Source organism: Sorex fumeus, unplaced genomic scaffold (assembly GCF_029834395.1).
Source record: "Sorex fumeus unplaced genomic scaffold, SorFum_2.1 ptg000024l, whole genome shotgun sequence".
In the NCBI taxonomy this organism is placed as follows: Eukaryota; Metazoa; Chordata; class Mammalia; order Eulipotyphla; family Soricidae; genus Sorex; species Sorex fumeus.
Genome location: NW_026606081.1, coordinates 39,221,917 through 39,237,166, shown reverse-complemented (window position 1 = coordinate 39,237,166; position 15,250 = coordinate 39,221,917). Strand labels below are relative to the sequence as shown.

The window sequence follows — 15,250 nt, the reverse complement described above, 5'->3', positions numbered from 1 at the left end:
CCACTAGTATTGTGTTGCTGTTGATGTCTTTTTCCAAATCTATGAGTAGTTGTTTTAAGTACTTTGCTGGTCTCTCATTAGGTGCATATACATTTATTATTGTAAGTTCTTCCTGTTGTACAGATCCTTTGATCAATAAGAAATGACCTTCAATGTCTCTTATGACCTTCCACACTCTGAAATCGATGTGGTCTGATATTAGGATGGCTACCCCAGCTTTTTTATGGGAGCTGTTTGCCTGTAGGATTGTTTTCCAGCCTTTGACTCTGAGTCTGTGTTTGCTTTGACTATTGAAATGTGTTTCTTGCAGGCTAGAATGTTGGGTTCAATTTTCTAATCCATCCTGCCACTCTATGTCTTTTAATTGGTGCGTTTAGCCCATTGACATTGAGAGAGATTATTGTTATGGGATTTTGTCCCATTGTTCTGTTGAAATTTGGTGTATTTGAGGGGCCTTTCTTGCCTTAAAGTAGCCCATTTAGTTGTTCTTGTAACCACGGTTTTGAGTCTATGAAGTTCCTGAGCTGTTGTTTGTCTGTGAAACTGTGTGTTGTTCCTTCTATTATGAATGAGAGTCTCGCTGGGTAAAGTATTTTTGGGGAGGCATTTATTTCATTGAGTTTTTTCACTATGTCCCACCACTGTTTTCGGGCCATAAGGGTTTCATCAGAAAAATCAGCTGTGAATTTTAAGGATACTCCTTTGTAAGAGATTTCTTTCTTCGATCTTGCTGCTTTCAGAATTTTGTCTCTGTCTAAGGTTTTGGTCATTTTGATCAGAATGTGTCTTGGGGTATTTCTATTCGGATTTCTTCTAGCTGGTACCCTTCGGGCCTCCTGAATATGGTCACAAGTTTTCTTCAGCTCTGTAAACCTTGTAGCAATGATGTCTTTGACAGTTTCTTCTTCATCGAGGTTTTCTTCCTGTACCTCTGGGACTCCAATAATTCTTATGTTACCCCTCTTGGCTTCATCATGATCTTCTCTTGCCATCTGTTCCCGAATTGTGCGTCTCTTTTCTATTTTCTGCTCTTTTCTAGAGAGTCTCTGAACTTCATCTTCGAGCTCACTGATTCTGTTCTCAGCAGCTGTTACTCTGCTGCTGAGGCCTTCCACTGAGTTTTTCAATTCGCCTACGAGATTTTTCAGGTCTGACATTTCTGATTGCATTTTCCTCATTTCTTCCTTCAAATCCTCTTGTCTTCTATTGGCATTGCTTTCCATTGTTTCTTTTAGTTCCCTAAGCATCCTAAGTAGCTCCCTCCTGAATTCCTTGTCAGAGAGGTTGTCTAACACTGCAGTATTGTTGGTGTCATCTGGGCTAGACTCTTCAATAAGAAAGTTTGGTGGGCTTTTGCGTTGCTTTACCATTGTGAAAACTGTGGTTTAGTCCTTAACATTCACTGTTACTATTCTGCTTGATATGCAGTGTGAGTTAAGATAGGCTTATGAGTTATTGGCTACTGTGTTTCTAGTGACTGAGTTAAACTAGAGAAGTTTCCATCGAAGAAGGTAGCTTATGGTTCCTATGGCATATGAAGTGGGAAAATATTTCGCGGCCGCTAACACGGCCGCGGCTCCGGAAAGAGTCCGTGGCACTGAGCGAGGAGTTGGGAACGTCGATGGAGCTAGCTGTGCATGCTCAGAGAGGGTCCCAGGCCCTTGGGGGCGGGCTGTACCTGGTTGGAATAGGAGCCGTTCACTTGGTTGCCCAGAGCTGGGCCTCCGTGCCCATCCCACGCAGACCAGGGGTGAAACCAGCTTTCTAGGAGGTGGAGCTAGCTGGGCATGGGCACAGAGGGTCCCAGGCCCTTGGGGGCAGGCTGTACCTGGTTGGAATAGAAGCCGTTCGCTTGGTTGCCCAGAGCTGGGCCTCCATGCCCATCCCACGCAGACCAGGGGTGAAACCGGCTTTCTAGGAGGTGGAGCTAGCTGGGCATGGGCACAGAGGGTCCCAGGCCCTTGGGGGCGGGCTGTACCTGGTTGGAATAGGAGCCGTTCACTTGGTTGCCCAGAGCTGGGCCTCCGTGCCTGTCCCGCGCAGACCAGGGGTGAAACCGGCTTTCTAGGAGGTGGAGCTAGCTGGGCATGGGCACAGAGGGTCCCAGGCCCTTGGGGGCGGGCTGTACCTGGTTTCAATAGGAGCCGTTCGCTTGGTTGCCCAGAGCTGGGCCTCTGTGCCTGTCCCGCACAGACCAGGGGTGAAACCGGCTTTCTAGGAGGTAGAGCTAGCTGGGCATGCGCACAGAGGGTCCCAGACCCTTGGGGGCGGGCTGTACCTGGTTTCAATAGGAGCCGTTCGCTTGGTTGCCCAGAGCTGGGCCTCCGTGCCCGTCCCACGCAGACCCCAAACAGAATATTTTTAAAAGATGATTTTATTATATTGGTTTTGCCACCCTCATCAAAAAAAAATCATTTGATCTGGAGTGCATAAAATTATTTCTAAACTCCCACTGTTTTTCAGGGTTCATTTGACTATTCTGGGTCCCTTTTAATCTCAGATCAATTTTATAATCAGTTAACATCTGCAAAGAAGTCAGTTCAGATTACATGATTTTTTTTAAATCGCTGTAGTGCTTTAAAGTATTATGCCATCTCATCAATGTTAGATCTCCATACATACACATGGGGTAATTTACCATTAAGTCAACTTCTTTCAACAATATTTTTCAGTTGTCAGATTAGAAGTTTTACATTGCTTTTGTTCAGTTCCATCTAAAGTACTTTATTCATGTTTATTTTGTGGCAAATAGAAGTAGGTATCTTTTTTTTTTTTATCTTTGATATTCTCTACATGGGCTGGAGCAATAGCACAGTGGGTAGAGCATTTGCCTTGCACAAGGCCGACCCTGCCACCTGGGTTCGATTCCTCTGCTCCGCTCAGAGAGCCTGCCAAGCTACTGAGAGTATTTCACCCGCACGGCAAACCCTAGCAAGCTACCTGTGACCTATTTGATATGCCAAACACAGTATCTACAAGTTTCACAATGGAGATGTTACTGGGTCCGCTTGAGCAAATTGATGAACAATGGGAGGACAGTGCTACAGTGCTATTCTTTACATGTGTAAAATATTAAATTAATTTTTGTTATTACTTGTTTTTGTTCCTTGGTGCATACTCAGCTATGCTCAGGACTTAAAATTCCTGACTTTGCTCTCAGGGATACTTCCTAACTCAAGGAAACATATGCAATGACAGGAATTGAACCCAGGTCAGCACCATGGAAGAAAGTGCCTGGCCCACTGAATTATCTCTACAGCCCCTAAGATAAATCTTGAGTATTGGTCTTGTACTTTCTGATTTTGTTAAACTTCATGAACAGTAACAGGTTCCTTAAATGGGTCACTTAGGATTTTCCTATATCAAAATATTTTATAAGCCAATAAAATAAGCCATTTAATACTTCCTTTTCAATATAAACATTTCTTTTTACCTCACCTCTCCAGGCTAGAACCTGCAATACACTGTTTTATAAAAGCAATGAAAGTTGACATTTCTTTTATCTTGTACTTAGGGAGATCATAGTCTTTTACACCACTTGTAATGAATATGTTTCAAGAAAACTACTTTCCTCAGTTTTAAAAAATATTAATCACCTTTCACATGTTAGTAAACTTCGGTGGGAGTAAAATGTAAGGTTGAATTTATATTTAATATTTTTAGACAAATCTCTTAGAATAACATGCATCATTACATTGAATTTGTTTTAAAAAAATAAAGTTGGGAATATTTTGCTCTTAGTTTTTATTTTGGGGGAAAACACCTAGTAGTGCTTAGGTCTTACTCCTAGCTCTGCACTCAGACATCATTCCTAGAAGTGCGCTGAGGAACAGATGGGGTGCTGGCTGTTGAACCCAGGTGGGCTATATGCAAGGAAAGTGCCCTGCCCGCTGTACTATGGCTCTGGCTCTGGGAATTAACTTTTAACTCTGCTCTCACTTTCATTTATTTTGTGATTATGATGTTGCAAAAGTTATACTTTTGAATTCAATTAGCATGATTTTGAAGCATCTACAGTTTTATTTTTAGATGTGCAAACTTTTCTATTGCATCTCTTTTATATTCCTGTGACCTTGTGTTCAGCCTTATTCTGCCTTTCAAAGAATCTGCTTATGATCTGTCATTCATTCCAAAGGCTAAATGTCTGGTGACTCTTGAACTGTTATCTATCCTGGGAGGATTTTCATTTCAACAGAGACACATCTTTCAGTTTCAGTGATAAAAAGTCATCCATATCTTTCGGTCTTTACTCAAGAGATGAGATATGTGTGTAAATTTTTGTTATTTTATCATGGATTTTTTAAGGAATCTTGGAGAAATACTAATGTATAGACACTGTACTGGTTTTCTGATATTTAGAAATTATCAAGGGTATTATTTGACTAACACTTTAAAAAATTTCTTTCTCTTGTTCCTGATCATTCCTCTCCTAATCTGGTGCTTATGGCTCATGTATTAATTCTTTGTCTTTCCCCCACTCACATATAGGCATACTCAAAACAGAATAAATAGCATTTGACTCTAAAGACACAGTTTTCATTTCATTCGCTGACAGTATTCACACCAGAGTGAGTGTGTGAACAGTAACTTCAGTTTAATTTGCCTCAGAACTTACTTATAAATTGTTGAAATTTTAACGACTTAAATTCAAGCGAAGCAACACTTTAAAATAGTATTCCCCAATGGTTTCCACTTGTAAAATTCTAAAAGAAAGACAAATATTTTTTGCTTGTGAAATTCCAGTCTTCAGTTTGAAGTGGCTAACTGCAAATGCAGACTCCCTGAGATCTTTTGTTTGGCTGTAAAAGTCACACACAAACATCCTCACATACACATTTTATGGTCTCTTCCAAGGATTGCATCAATGAAAAGGTGCAATGGTCAATTACCAGATATAGACTTATATAAATAAAAGTGGTATATGTGGTGCCTTGCTTTTATAATTTTAAGGACTTCCTACCCAGAGCTGCAGACTTATAATTATCTCTGCTGCAGTCTGAAAAGCAGTTCAAGTCCAGGACTTTAAATGAACAATTGATCACTTTAAGACTTTCTTTGGCTCTGGGTTTATTGCATATAGAATCTTGGAATAATACTTTGAATTATTGGTTGCCTTTGAAATATTGGTTCCCTTTTCTGCACTGCTGTGAGTCATATACTGGACTAATAAGGGGCACATTATCATTCTTGGATATCTGACACTAAATACTTGCTGTCATCCATCTCAAACACTTAAAGTGGGTGTTTTGGAGGACGTATTGAATTTTATTGTGGAAAGTTTTGCTACTAGATATACAACATTTATATTGGCTTAGTAAATGACTAAAGATATGATCAAAGACTTTTTAAGCTATATTCTTCCCTAATAGTCAGAAATAAAGCTTTACTCAAGCTATAAACTCAGTAATTCCAATAGCAATTTTGAAATATTTTTATTTTTCCTTCTTCATCTTCTATATTATTATTGCCAAAGAATATATTTTTTGAACAGCGGTGGTTGGAGTAAATATATCCTCTGAGAAGAGTAAGAACATCAGCCTTCTGTTGACTTTAGTGATTTCTGGCACTGTTTCCATCTGCATCTTTCCACCTGAATACACATTAAAAGGTTGGAAATGTGGGGGTGGGGGAGGAGGTGGGAGGAAATTATCCTCTGAGCATATTTATTATCCAATAATGCAATTTAATGCATCTTTGATAGTGTGCAATTAGATATTAAAATTTCCCATAACTAGAAATGTTCTCGGTCAATGGGAATTACTGTAGATAATTTCAGGCAACCTGGGAATAATTTGGCTAGCTACAAGGCCTAGACCAATATATAAAGCATTCAGTTTAGAAAAAATTGATTTCTTCTTCACATTAATTCTCTGCTTAACTATACTGGGAAATGCAAATTTCCATAAAACATAGGAGACCAACAATTCTTTTATACAAAAAATAAATTATTAAGGTAAAACAAGGTAGCTGGAAAATAGTTCCAAATACACTGATTTTAATCTAAAAGTCTACTCTTGCACAAATTTAAAATATTTAAACTAAAAATAAAAATTTAAAACTTTTATTTACTGTAAAATTCAGGACTTTGATATCTACTCCTATTTTTATTAATTGTCCGATTTCCTCTGCTTTTCTTTCATGCATACCACTGTTTTTTTACTATAAAGAGATTGAATGGAGCAGGGGTAAACATATTAGAATGAATAGATTTATAAAATATGCGTGAATATTCCACAACTCCAAATTCTAATCACATTCTATGTTCTTGACATTCATTAGGCAATGCATATACTAGCAAGAAAACCTTAAATTATTAATTAGCACTCAAAGTAGATAGGATGGACAAAGAGAAGGGAGGGGGATTTCAAGAAGCTATGTAGTCAATTTGATTCTATTAATACTATAATATTTACCTCTGCTATAAGATGTAACTATGCTTTGGTTATAAAACTGAATGACTGGCAAGCCACAAGAGATTCAAAAAGTGATGATATTGAAGAATCAACCATTACCTTAGAATTATGAATGCACCCATATTAAACATTCTTCATGGAAATGTAACCACAAGAGCACTGAATACACAGAGCGGGTAAACATATTATTTAAGTGGCAATGGTTATTTTAATCAACAGTTAACCTTATGAAATACAAAACACTTAATATAATTATTAGGTGAAATATTTTAGTTATAATTCTAACTGAATACACGGTGAGCATAAATAAAATTAAACAAACTGAATGGGCTATACTAATACTCACTTAGCATGTCGAATATCTGGCAGGGACCTCTCTAGAGCAATATTGTTGCTGACAAAAATATTGAAACCATTTTCCCTGTAGGCTGAGTCATCGTGGTCCTCTTCGGTGAGGGGATAAGGCTTTCCATGTTCACCTTTTCCTAGCAGGAACAATAAATGGGATTAGCACTGGTACATGAGTCATTTTATCCCCTAGGACCCACATTCAGATTTGAGTGAGTATTTCTAAAGTCACCTGATCCTAGTTACCCCCTAGCTCAAGGGGTTCTATCAGTAAGATTTCATCACACCTAATTTTGTTTAGAAAAATGAATTGTGAGAAAAAGCAAGTGACACATAAATAGAATGTGGAATCTTACCTTTCTGAGCAAACCCACCAGGATTTGAAGTGTGTAACACTTATGTAAAGATTCTTATATATACACACTGCTGTATGATCTTATATTAAATAATTTTGTGAAAAGTCATCTTTTTGTTTAATGTGAATGGTTGGAATTCTTTCACTGTGTACCATTTCATTGGCACTGTACATTGGCACTGTCCTCCCATTGTTCATCGATTTTCTTGAGCGGGCCCAGTAACGTCTCCATCATGAGACTTGTTGTTACTGTGTTTGGCATATCGAATACGTCACGGGTAGCTTGCCAGGCTCTGCCGTGGGCAAGATACTTTCTGTAGCGTGCCGGGCTCTCTGAGAGGGGCAGAGGAATCAAACTCGAGTCGGCCATGTTGGCTAGGTGCAAGGCAAACGCCCTGCCACTGTGCTATCGCTCCAGCCCATTTCATACCAATACATTATATACTTTTAAGTTAGTTTTAGTTTTCCCTATGAGCATATTTGCTTACATCTTTTCTGTTGTGTATTTTTGGAAAACAATGTTTTCAATAAATAAAATGACAAGATTATCTTTAAAATACGACTGATAGTTTACCACATCCTCAGAAGCACTAAAAATTCTTGAAATTCCCTGGTAAACTCTATATTATTCATGCTACAATTTGTCTTCTCTTAGCAAATGAAATTGACTTCATAGCCATTTATCGTTTGCTTTCTTACAAATAATGATTCTTTCATTTAAAACATTTAAAGTCAATATTGTACTTTTAAAATCGTTTTTAATTATATTTGTTATGAATATGTTTTCCTCTTCATTAAATTGAAGTCTTCTGATTTCTGGTTCTACATTCAAAAAAGCTTTGGCTCTTTCCACTTCAGCCCACCAACAAGTAAAAAGATGAACAGACAAATAAATCAACAACTTTCTTGGATTTGTGAGAGAGGAACAACACAAGGCAAACTGTCATCTCTGGGACTCAGAGGTAGAAAAATACCGAATTTAGAAATTTATCTGAACAGAAAACCTGATAAAACTGTAAACTTCGCAGACAAGCCCTGGAATTAAAAGTTCCAGTTAGATTTCCAATGTTGTAAGAGTTAGCTTCAGGAGTTTTCCAGAATAACACAAAAGTAAAGCCCTCCAGCAGTGCTTCTAAACGTGGAGGAAGAATGGAGCCAGGATGAAGTAGCCAGATCCCTTTCCTTCCTTAGGCCTGTCTTGAGGGAGCTGGTGGGAACATGCAGGATCAAAGCATTTCTCCTGCCTGCTCAGAATGGGTTCAATCCCCAGTGGCACACATGGGCCCTTGAACACTGCCAGGAGTGATCTTTCAGCACAGAGCCAGTAACAATCCCTGAGCACAGCCTGGTATGAACCAAAGACCAAACCTATATTATTATTATTATTATTATTATTATTATTACCACTACTACTATTGGGCTGGAGTAGTAGCACAGCAGGTAGGGTATTTGCCTTGCACTCAGCCGACCCAGGTTCCATTTCTCCACCCTCTCAGAGAGCCCGGCAAGCTACCCGTGATGTATTTGATTTGCAAAAAAACAGTAACAAGTCTCACAATTTGTTGTGAGACGTTACTGGTGCCTGGTCGAGCAAATTGATGAACAATGGGAGGACAGTGCTAAAGTGCTACTATTATTATTATTATTATTGTTATAGTAAGTCTCTGTTGAGTAAATTTTTTTTATTTCAGTTTTATGTGGTGACATTGCAGATTGTAAATATTTATATGGTTAGTAGTGCAGTACTATCTACCACACTTAACACCAGTGCTAATATCTCCACTACTGCCCACTGCACCCTTTCCATTCTTTCTTTTCATTTCCCCACCACTTCCAAAGTACAGCCATCAGCTCTTCAGTTCTGTGCTCAGTTGAACTTTCCTGTTCCTTTGCTTCGCTTCTTTATATGCTACATTTGGATAAGATGATCCAGTATTTATCTTTTGACTTATGATTATTTTGCTTCGCACCATCTCTCCTCCCCTCTCCGAGAGCTTGGCAAGCTAACAGGAGTATCTCACCTGCACGACAAGCCTGGCAAGCTACCCATGATGTATTTGATATGCCAAACACAATAGTAACAAGTCTCACAATGGAGACGTTCCTGGGCCCGCTCTAGCAAATCGATGAACAAGGGGAGGAAGGTGACAGTGACAATGATAGTAAGTCCCACCCTCAGGGCAAAATAAGAGTCAGTATCTGTTAATCGGTCAGGAACATTTGATTCACCTGGAAGCTGGGGATGCCCAAAACAGCCCCTCACTTTCTCCTAGAGAGAGAACAGGACATGGAGTAAACAAGAGATACTTGTGAAATTCACAGAACAGAAACACATGCTCACAAGAAGCCTGACATCATCCCTCTTTCCGGACCTCATCCGCATGTAAAGATGTGTTGACAGCATTGGGCACATCATAGCTAACTTAAGATAAAAAGTAAAAGACATACCGAAAAGCTATTTTAAAAAATATCCCAATTTGAAGTGACAGATCAGTCATCAGAACCAGACATGGAAAGAGCTGGGCTTCTCAGACATAGAATTTCATACAACTATGATGAAAATCTAAGAAGTCTCTGAGATAAAGCAGACCATAAGGACAGATGGACAATGTAAGCAGCAACGTGAAAAGTCTCTATGAATGGACAACAATTTTTAAAAATAAATTAAAAAATGCTACTAATGAAAAGATTTGTAACAAGAATAAATGCCTTTTCAGGGCTTAGTACCAGCCTGGGAACTGCTGAAAAAGATTCTCTGCACTTGAGAATATTTCAATGGAATCTTTGAAAACCAAAAACCAAAGAGAATGAAAATTGAAATAAGTCACACAAAATATCCAAGGTCTTTGGAACAATCCCAAAGGTGGGCCGTACATCTTGGCTACATTTACACACTCTTCCTGTTTATTTATATTGTTAATAAATAACATTGGTGGCAATGGGCATTCATTATGCAATGATTTGCATATCATAGCTGCTAAGCATCACATGTATGAACTGAGCACTGGCTATGTTTCTGAGTGTGTGAGCACAGTGTGTGTGTAAGAGAGGCAGACGAGAGTATGTGTGCTTCTAACGTAATAGAGTTTGCTAAATGACTCTCCTGGTCTTAACTAGAGATTGTTTTCAAGCATCAAATTTTTCAAATGCATTTTCAAATTTCTTACAGCTCCTCTTCTATTTTTACCTCTATATTAATAAGTAGCTAGACAGTTACACCCTCCAACTGCCGTGTAACCCCAACAAAGGCCAGGATCCAGAGATTATCACAACAAGCTCCCGGGAGCGCGCGGCCTGTGGCCGCGCGACTATTTATTTACTTTTCTCTAAATTTTCAGGGTACCTTAAATATCCTTAAATATCCTTAAATATCCAACCCGTACGACAGAGCCTGGCAAGCTATCCATGGTCTATGCCAAATAGACCAAATTGATATGCCAAATCCAGTAATAAATGGATCTCATTTCCCTAACCCTGAATATGCAGAGTCGAGAAGGATATGGAAGGAGAGGCTGATAAAACACCAAGGCAGACATAGGCTACCAAAACGCAGAAAAAAAAATGATTGTCTGCACTTTTAATGCTCGTACCCTGGCATCTGCTGCATCCATTGAAGACCTTATGGTACAAGCACGAAAGATCAAGTACGACATCATTGGTCTGACCGAAACGAGAAGACATCAATTCCATCATGCTGTTTTCGACACTGGAGAAGAACTGTTCCTTGGAACATGTGATAAAAGAGGCGTCGGTGGTGTCGGTATCCTTGTCAACACAAACTTAGTCACGAGCATTGATTCATTTGAATGCCTAACAACCCGAATCGGACGATTACACTTGAATAAATGTGGCTCACTACCAGCAGTTTCTATCTTTGTTGTCTATGCACCAACATCCAGTTATGGTGAAAGAGAAACTGAGAAATTCTACATGGAGCTGGAGAAATTCTATAAAGAAGATCACACCTTCTACAAGATCATTGTCGGTGATTTTAATGCCAAGATAGGACCAAGAAGATCAGTCGATGAACTCCACATTGGAACCCATGGCCTGGAATGGAACGAACAGGGTGACAGACTGTCTGAGTTCATCATGTCAACCAAAACCTTCCATGGTAACTCACAATTCCAAAAGGCTGAATCTAAATGTTGGACATGGAAGTCTCCCGATGGACGGTTCCACAATGAAATAGACCACATCATATTCAATCGGCGGTTTTGCCTAACCGATGTTGCTGTTGTCCCAAAATTCCAAACAGGATCAGACCACCGTCTTCTTCGTGCAAAATTCTACCTCACAGAATGAGGAGAAAAGAATGCAAGGTTTAAGAAGAGGACTCCCAGAACAACCACCAACTGGGAACTCTTTGGCTCTGTTGCGGCAACATGGGAAGATGCCGTCATTGACAACATTGATGAGGAATACGATCGAATGATTCAGCACCTCCATGATTGTGCAAGGAATGCCAAGAGAGAGATAACCACAAAAAACCGTCTTTCTTCGAACACTCTTGAACTTATTCGCCAACGTGGCTTGGCACGTGCCTCAGGCAACCACAAGCAAACGTCCGAACTGGCAAAACAGTGCAGAGAAGCCATCAAGGATAACCTCAAAAACAGGAGAGCAGCAGTACTGGTAGATACAGCAGAAGCTGGGAAAAACATTCGTAATGCCCGCCTGTCCTTCACCAACTACAAAACCAAGATGACTGCCCTCCGACATCATGATGGATCTATCACATATTCCAGAAGGGCGATGGAGAAGATTATTCATGACTTCTACTCAGATCTCTTTAATAGCCACATCCACTTGCCCATATACCACATACCACATGATGGATATGTCGTTCCCAATGTTCTCCCTTCCGAAATCCAACATGCCATCTCGTCGGTAAAGAAACAAAGAGCACCTGGCCCAGACAAGATCAGACCTGAACACCTGAAGAACTTACCATCAGTACTCATCAATACATTGGCTCGACTCTTCACACGCTACCTGTCTGAATGCAAGGTTCCATCCCAATGGAAAACCAGCAGGACTGTACTACTATACAAGAAAGGAGACATCCACGACATTGGCAACTATCGCCCAATCTGCCTATTGTCTGTCATCTACAAACTATTCACTCGAGTCATCCTGAATAGGATTAGCAGAACACTAGATGAAGGACAACCATGTGAACAAGCTGGATTCCGAAAAGGATTCAGTACCATCGGCCATATCCACACAGTAACCAAGCTCATTGAGGTATCTCGGGAGTTCAAGATGCCACTCTGTCTAAAGTTCATTGATTTAAAGAAGGTCTTTGATTCTGTTGAGACGGAAGCGGTCATAGAAGCCCTAGCCAATCAGGGCGTACAAACTCAATACATAAGGATCCTTCGTGAGCTCTATTGCGGATTCACTACCAAGATCTCACCATTCTACAAAGAAGTAATCATCCATATCAAGAGAGGGGTTCGGCAGGGTGATACCATTTCACCAAAACTCTTCAGTGCCACCCTCGAGAACATCAAGCGACGGCTGGAATGGGAAAACATGGGAGTGAAGATAGATGGTCGGCAACTACACCACCTCCGCTTTGCTGATGACATCGTTCTAATAACACCAAACATCAACCAAGCGGCACAAATGCTGAACGACTTTGACCGTGAATGTGGAAAGGTCGGACTACAGCTAAATCTTGCGAAGACAATGTTTATGAGAAACAGCCTTGTTCCTGACGCTCCATTCGCTCTCAATGGAACCACCATCTCCGAATGCAACAGTTATATATACCTAGGTCGAGAAATCAACATGATGAATGACCTGGCACCTGAGTTGCGCAGGAGGAAGAGAGCGGCTTGGAATGCCTTCAAGAGCATTGAAGAAATAACTAAAAGGACAAAGAACCTCCAGCTACGAGCACATCTCTTTGATTCCACTATTCTTCCTGCATTAACATATGCCTCAGAGACCTGGACCCTATGAAAACAGGATGAGAACACTATTCGGGTCTCTCAAAGAGGAATCGAAAGAGCTATGCTTGGAATATCATGCTTCACTCAAATGAGAGATAGAATCCGGAGTTCTGATCTTCGTCAACGCTCAAGAATCAGGAATGCTGTCTCATTTGCCAAGACATCAAAAATCAGATGGGCTGGACACGTAATGAGGTTTACAGACAACCGCTGGACTAGAGCCATTACTGATTGGATTCCACGAGACATCAAAATATCACATGGACGCCCACCTATAAGATGGTCAGACTTCTTCGTCAAGACCCTAAATGATCGGTTTGAGGCTCTACATGTTCCTAAAACGAACAGATACCATTGGGCTACGCTAGCACGCAACCGGGATGAATGGAGACGTTACTGGCACCTGCTCAAATAAATCGATGAATAATGGGGATTAAGTGATTAAGTGATTAAGTGATATTAATAAGACCTTTCATTTTGCAATGCATTATCTATTTCATTACTTGAATTGATTATTTTGTTGAAGATTTTGCTTTCACTAGCGGTGACCTCTCAAATATCAGAGAAAGGATGTTATTCCCATCCCATCACCACCAGCTTCTATGCACTGCCCTACTGGCATTAACCTCAGTAGAGACAAGCACCAAGATAAAACATCTGGTCTGGTAAAGAATTATATGCTCAAGAAACAGAATGAAAAGCTCTTCAATTTTAAGGGAGTAAAACAAAATATTTAAGTGTTTCACTCTTGGCATCAAAAAAAGAGAAAATACTGAATCTCACCTGTTTCCCTGTGTTGTTTCTTTGAAGAAAATGTCATTTGCTGTATTCCAATCCAGTAGGAAAAATACAAAACTGTCCATGAGAAATTTCACTCATTAAACAATTATTGAACATATATTTTTATAGAGTATTATGATAAGTCATTGTGTACACATTATTTCTCTGCACGTTATACACAAATAAACAAAAGAGAGACTGCACTTGGAACATTTCTACAGCGAGCACTAAGTTGTGAGTTTTTTTATGAGTCACCATATTAGAGGAATGTCTTTTGAGTCCATGTGTTCTTTGGTATGAACTGAATTTACAAGACACTCCATAAATCCTATTTAATAACAAAGTTATAGTACACAGTAGTCTTTGGGAAAAATATCAACAACTTCTCAAAAAATTAGGAACTGAGCTTCCATTTTCTGACCCAGAAATTCCACTTTTGGCCACCTGTACAAAGAACCCCCAAATTCAATTTAGAGGGCTGAAGTGATAGTATAGCGGCGAGGGCATTTGACTTGCACGAAGCCGACTTGAGTTCAATCTCCAGCATCCCATGTGGTCCCCGGAGCATCTGCAGAAGTAATTCCAGAGTGCAGAGCCAGGAGTAATCCCTATGCATCACTGGGTATGACACAAAAAGATCAACAAAACCTTTTTTAAAAAAAATTTATTTAGAAAAGACTCTTATTTTAATTGCAGCACTACTCATAGTAGCCAGAAGATGACAAAAAAAACACAAACAAACAAACAAAAAAGCGAGTTTCTGAGAACATATGACTGGACAAGGAAGTTGTGATACATATATACAATGGAGGGCTGGAGCGATAGGAAGGCTGGTAGGGCATTTGCCTTGCGCTCAGCTGACCCAGTTAAAATTCCTCCGTCTCTCTCAGAGAGCCCATCAAGCTACCTAGAGTATCGCGTCCGCCTAGCAAGCTCCCCACTGGTGTATCTGATATGCCAAAAACAGTAACAAGAAGTCTCACAACGGAGACATTACTGGTGCCCGCTCGAGCAAATTGATGAACAATGGGAAGGCATTGCTACAGTGCTACATATACAATGGAAGACTACTTGGCTCTAAGAAAAATATAAAATCATGTAATTTGCTGCTGTGTGGATTGGAGCTGGAGAGTATCATGATCAGTGAAGTTAGTCAGAAGGAGAGGGACAGACACTAGAAGATCTCTCTTATATGTGAATACAAAGAAATAGGAGAATAGGGGATTAATAAAACGCCCAACACAATAGAAATTAACAACTTGCCTTCATTTGGAAGCTGATCACATGGAGGGGGCATGGGAGAAGGACCCTGGGACAAGGTAGAGGAAACAGGCCCCATAGTGGAGGGTACTGTGTTGGAATGATCCATGCATGAAATTCTCTTTTAAACTATG

The 15,250-nt window shown here is 39.9% G+C and overlaps 1 protein-coding gene across 3 annotated transcripts in view; it reads right to left on the bottom strand.

Annotated features, from left to right (window-relative positions):
• Positions 1-15,250, bottom strand: part of GALNTL6 (polypeptide N-acetylgalactosaminyltransferase like 6) — a 1,198,528-nt gene that overhangs the window by 716,758 nt on the left and 466,520 nt on the right. For all 3 annotated transcript variants that reach the window (XM_056113868.1, XM_056113867.1, XM_056113866.1), the window contains exon 4: positions 6,760-6,898. In XM_056113868.1, the coding sequence (XP_055969843.1) occupies positions 6,760-6,898 (139 nt within the window). The remainder of the gene's footprint in view (positions 1-6,759; positions 6,899-15,250) is intronic.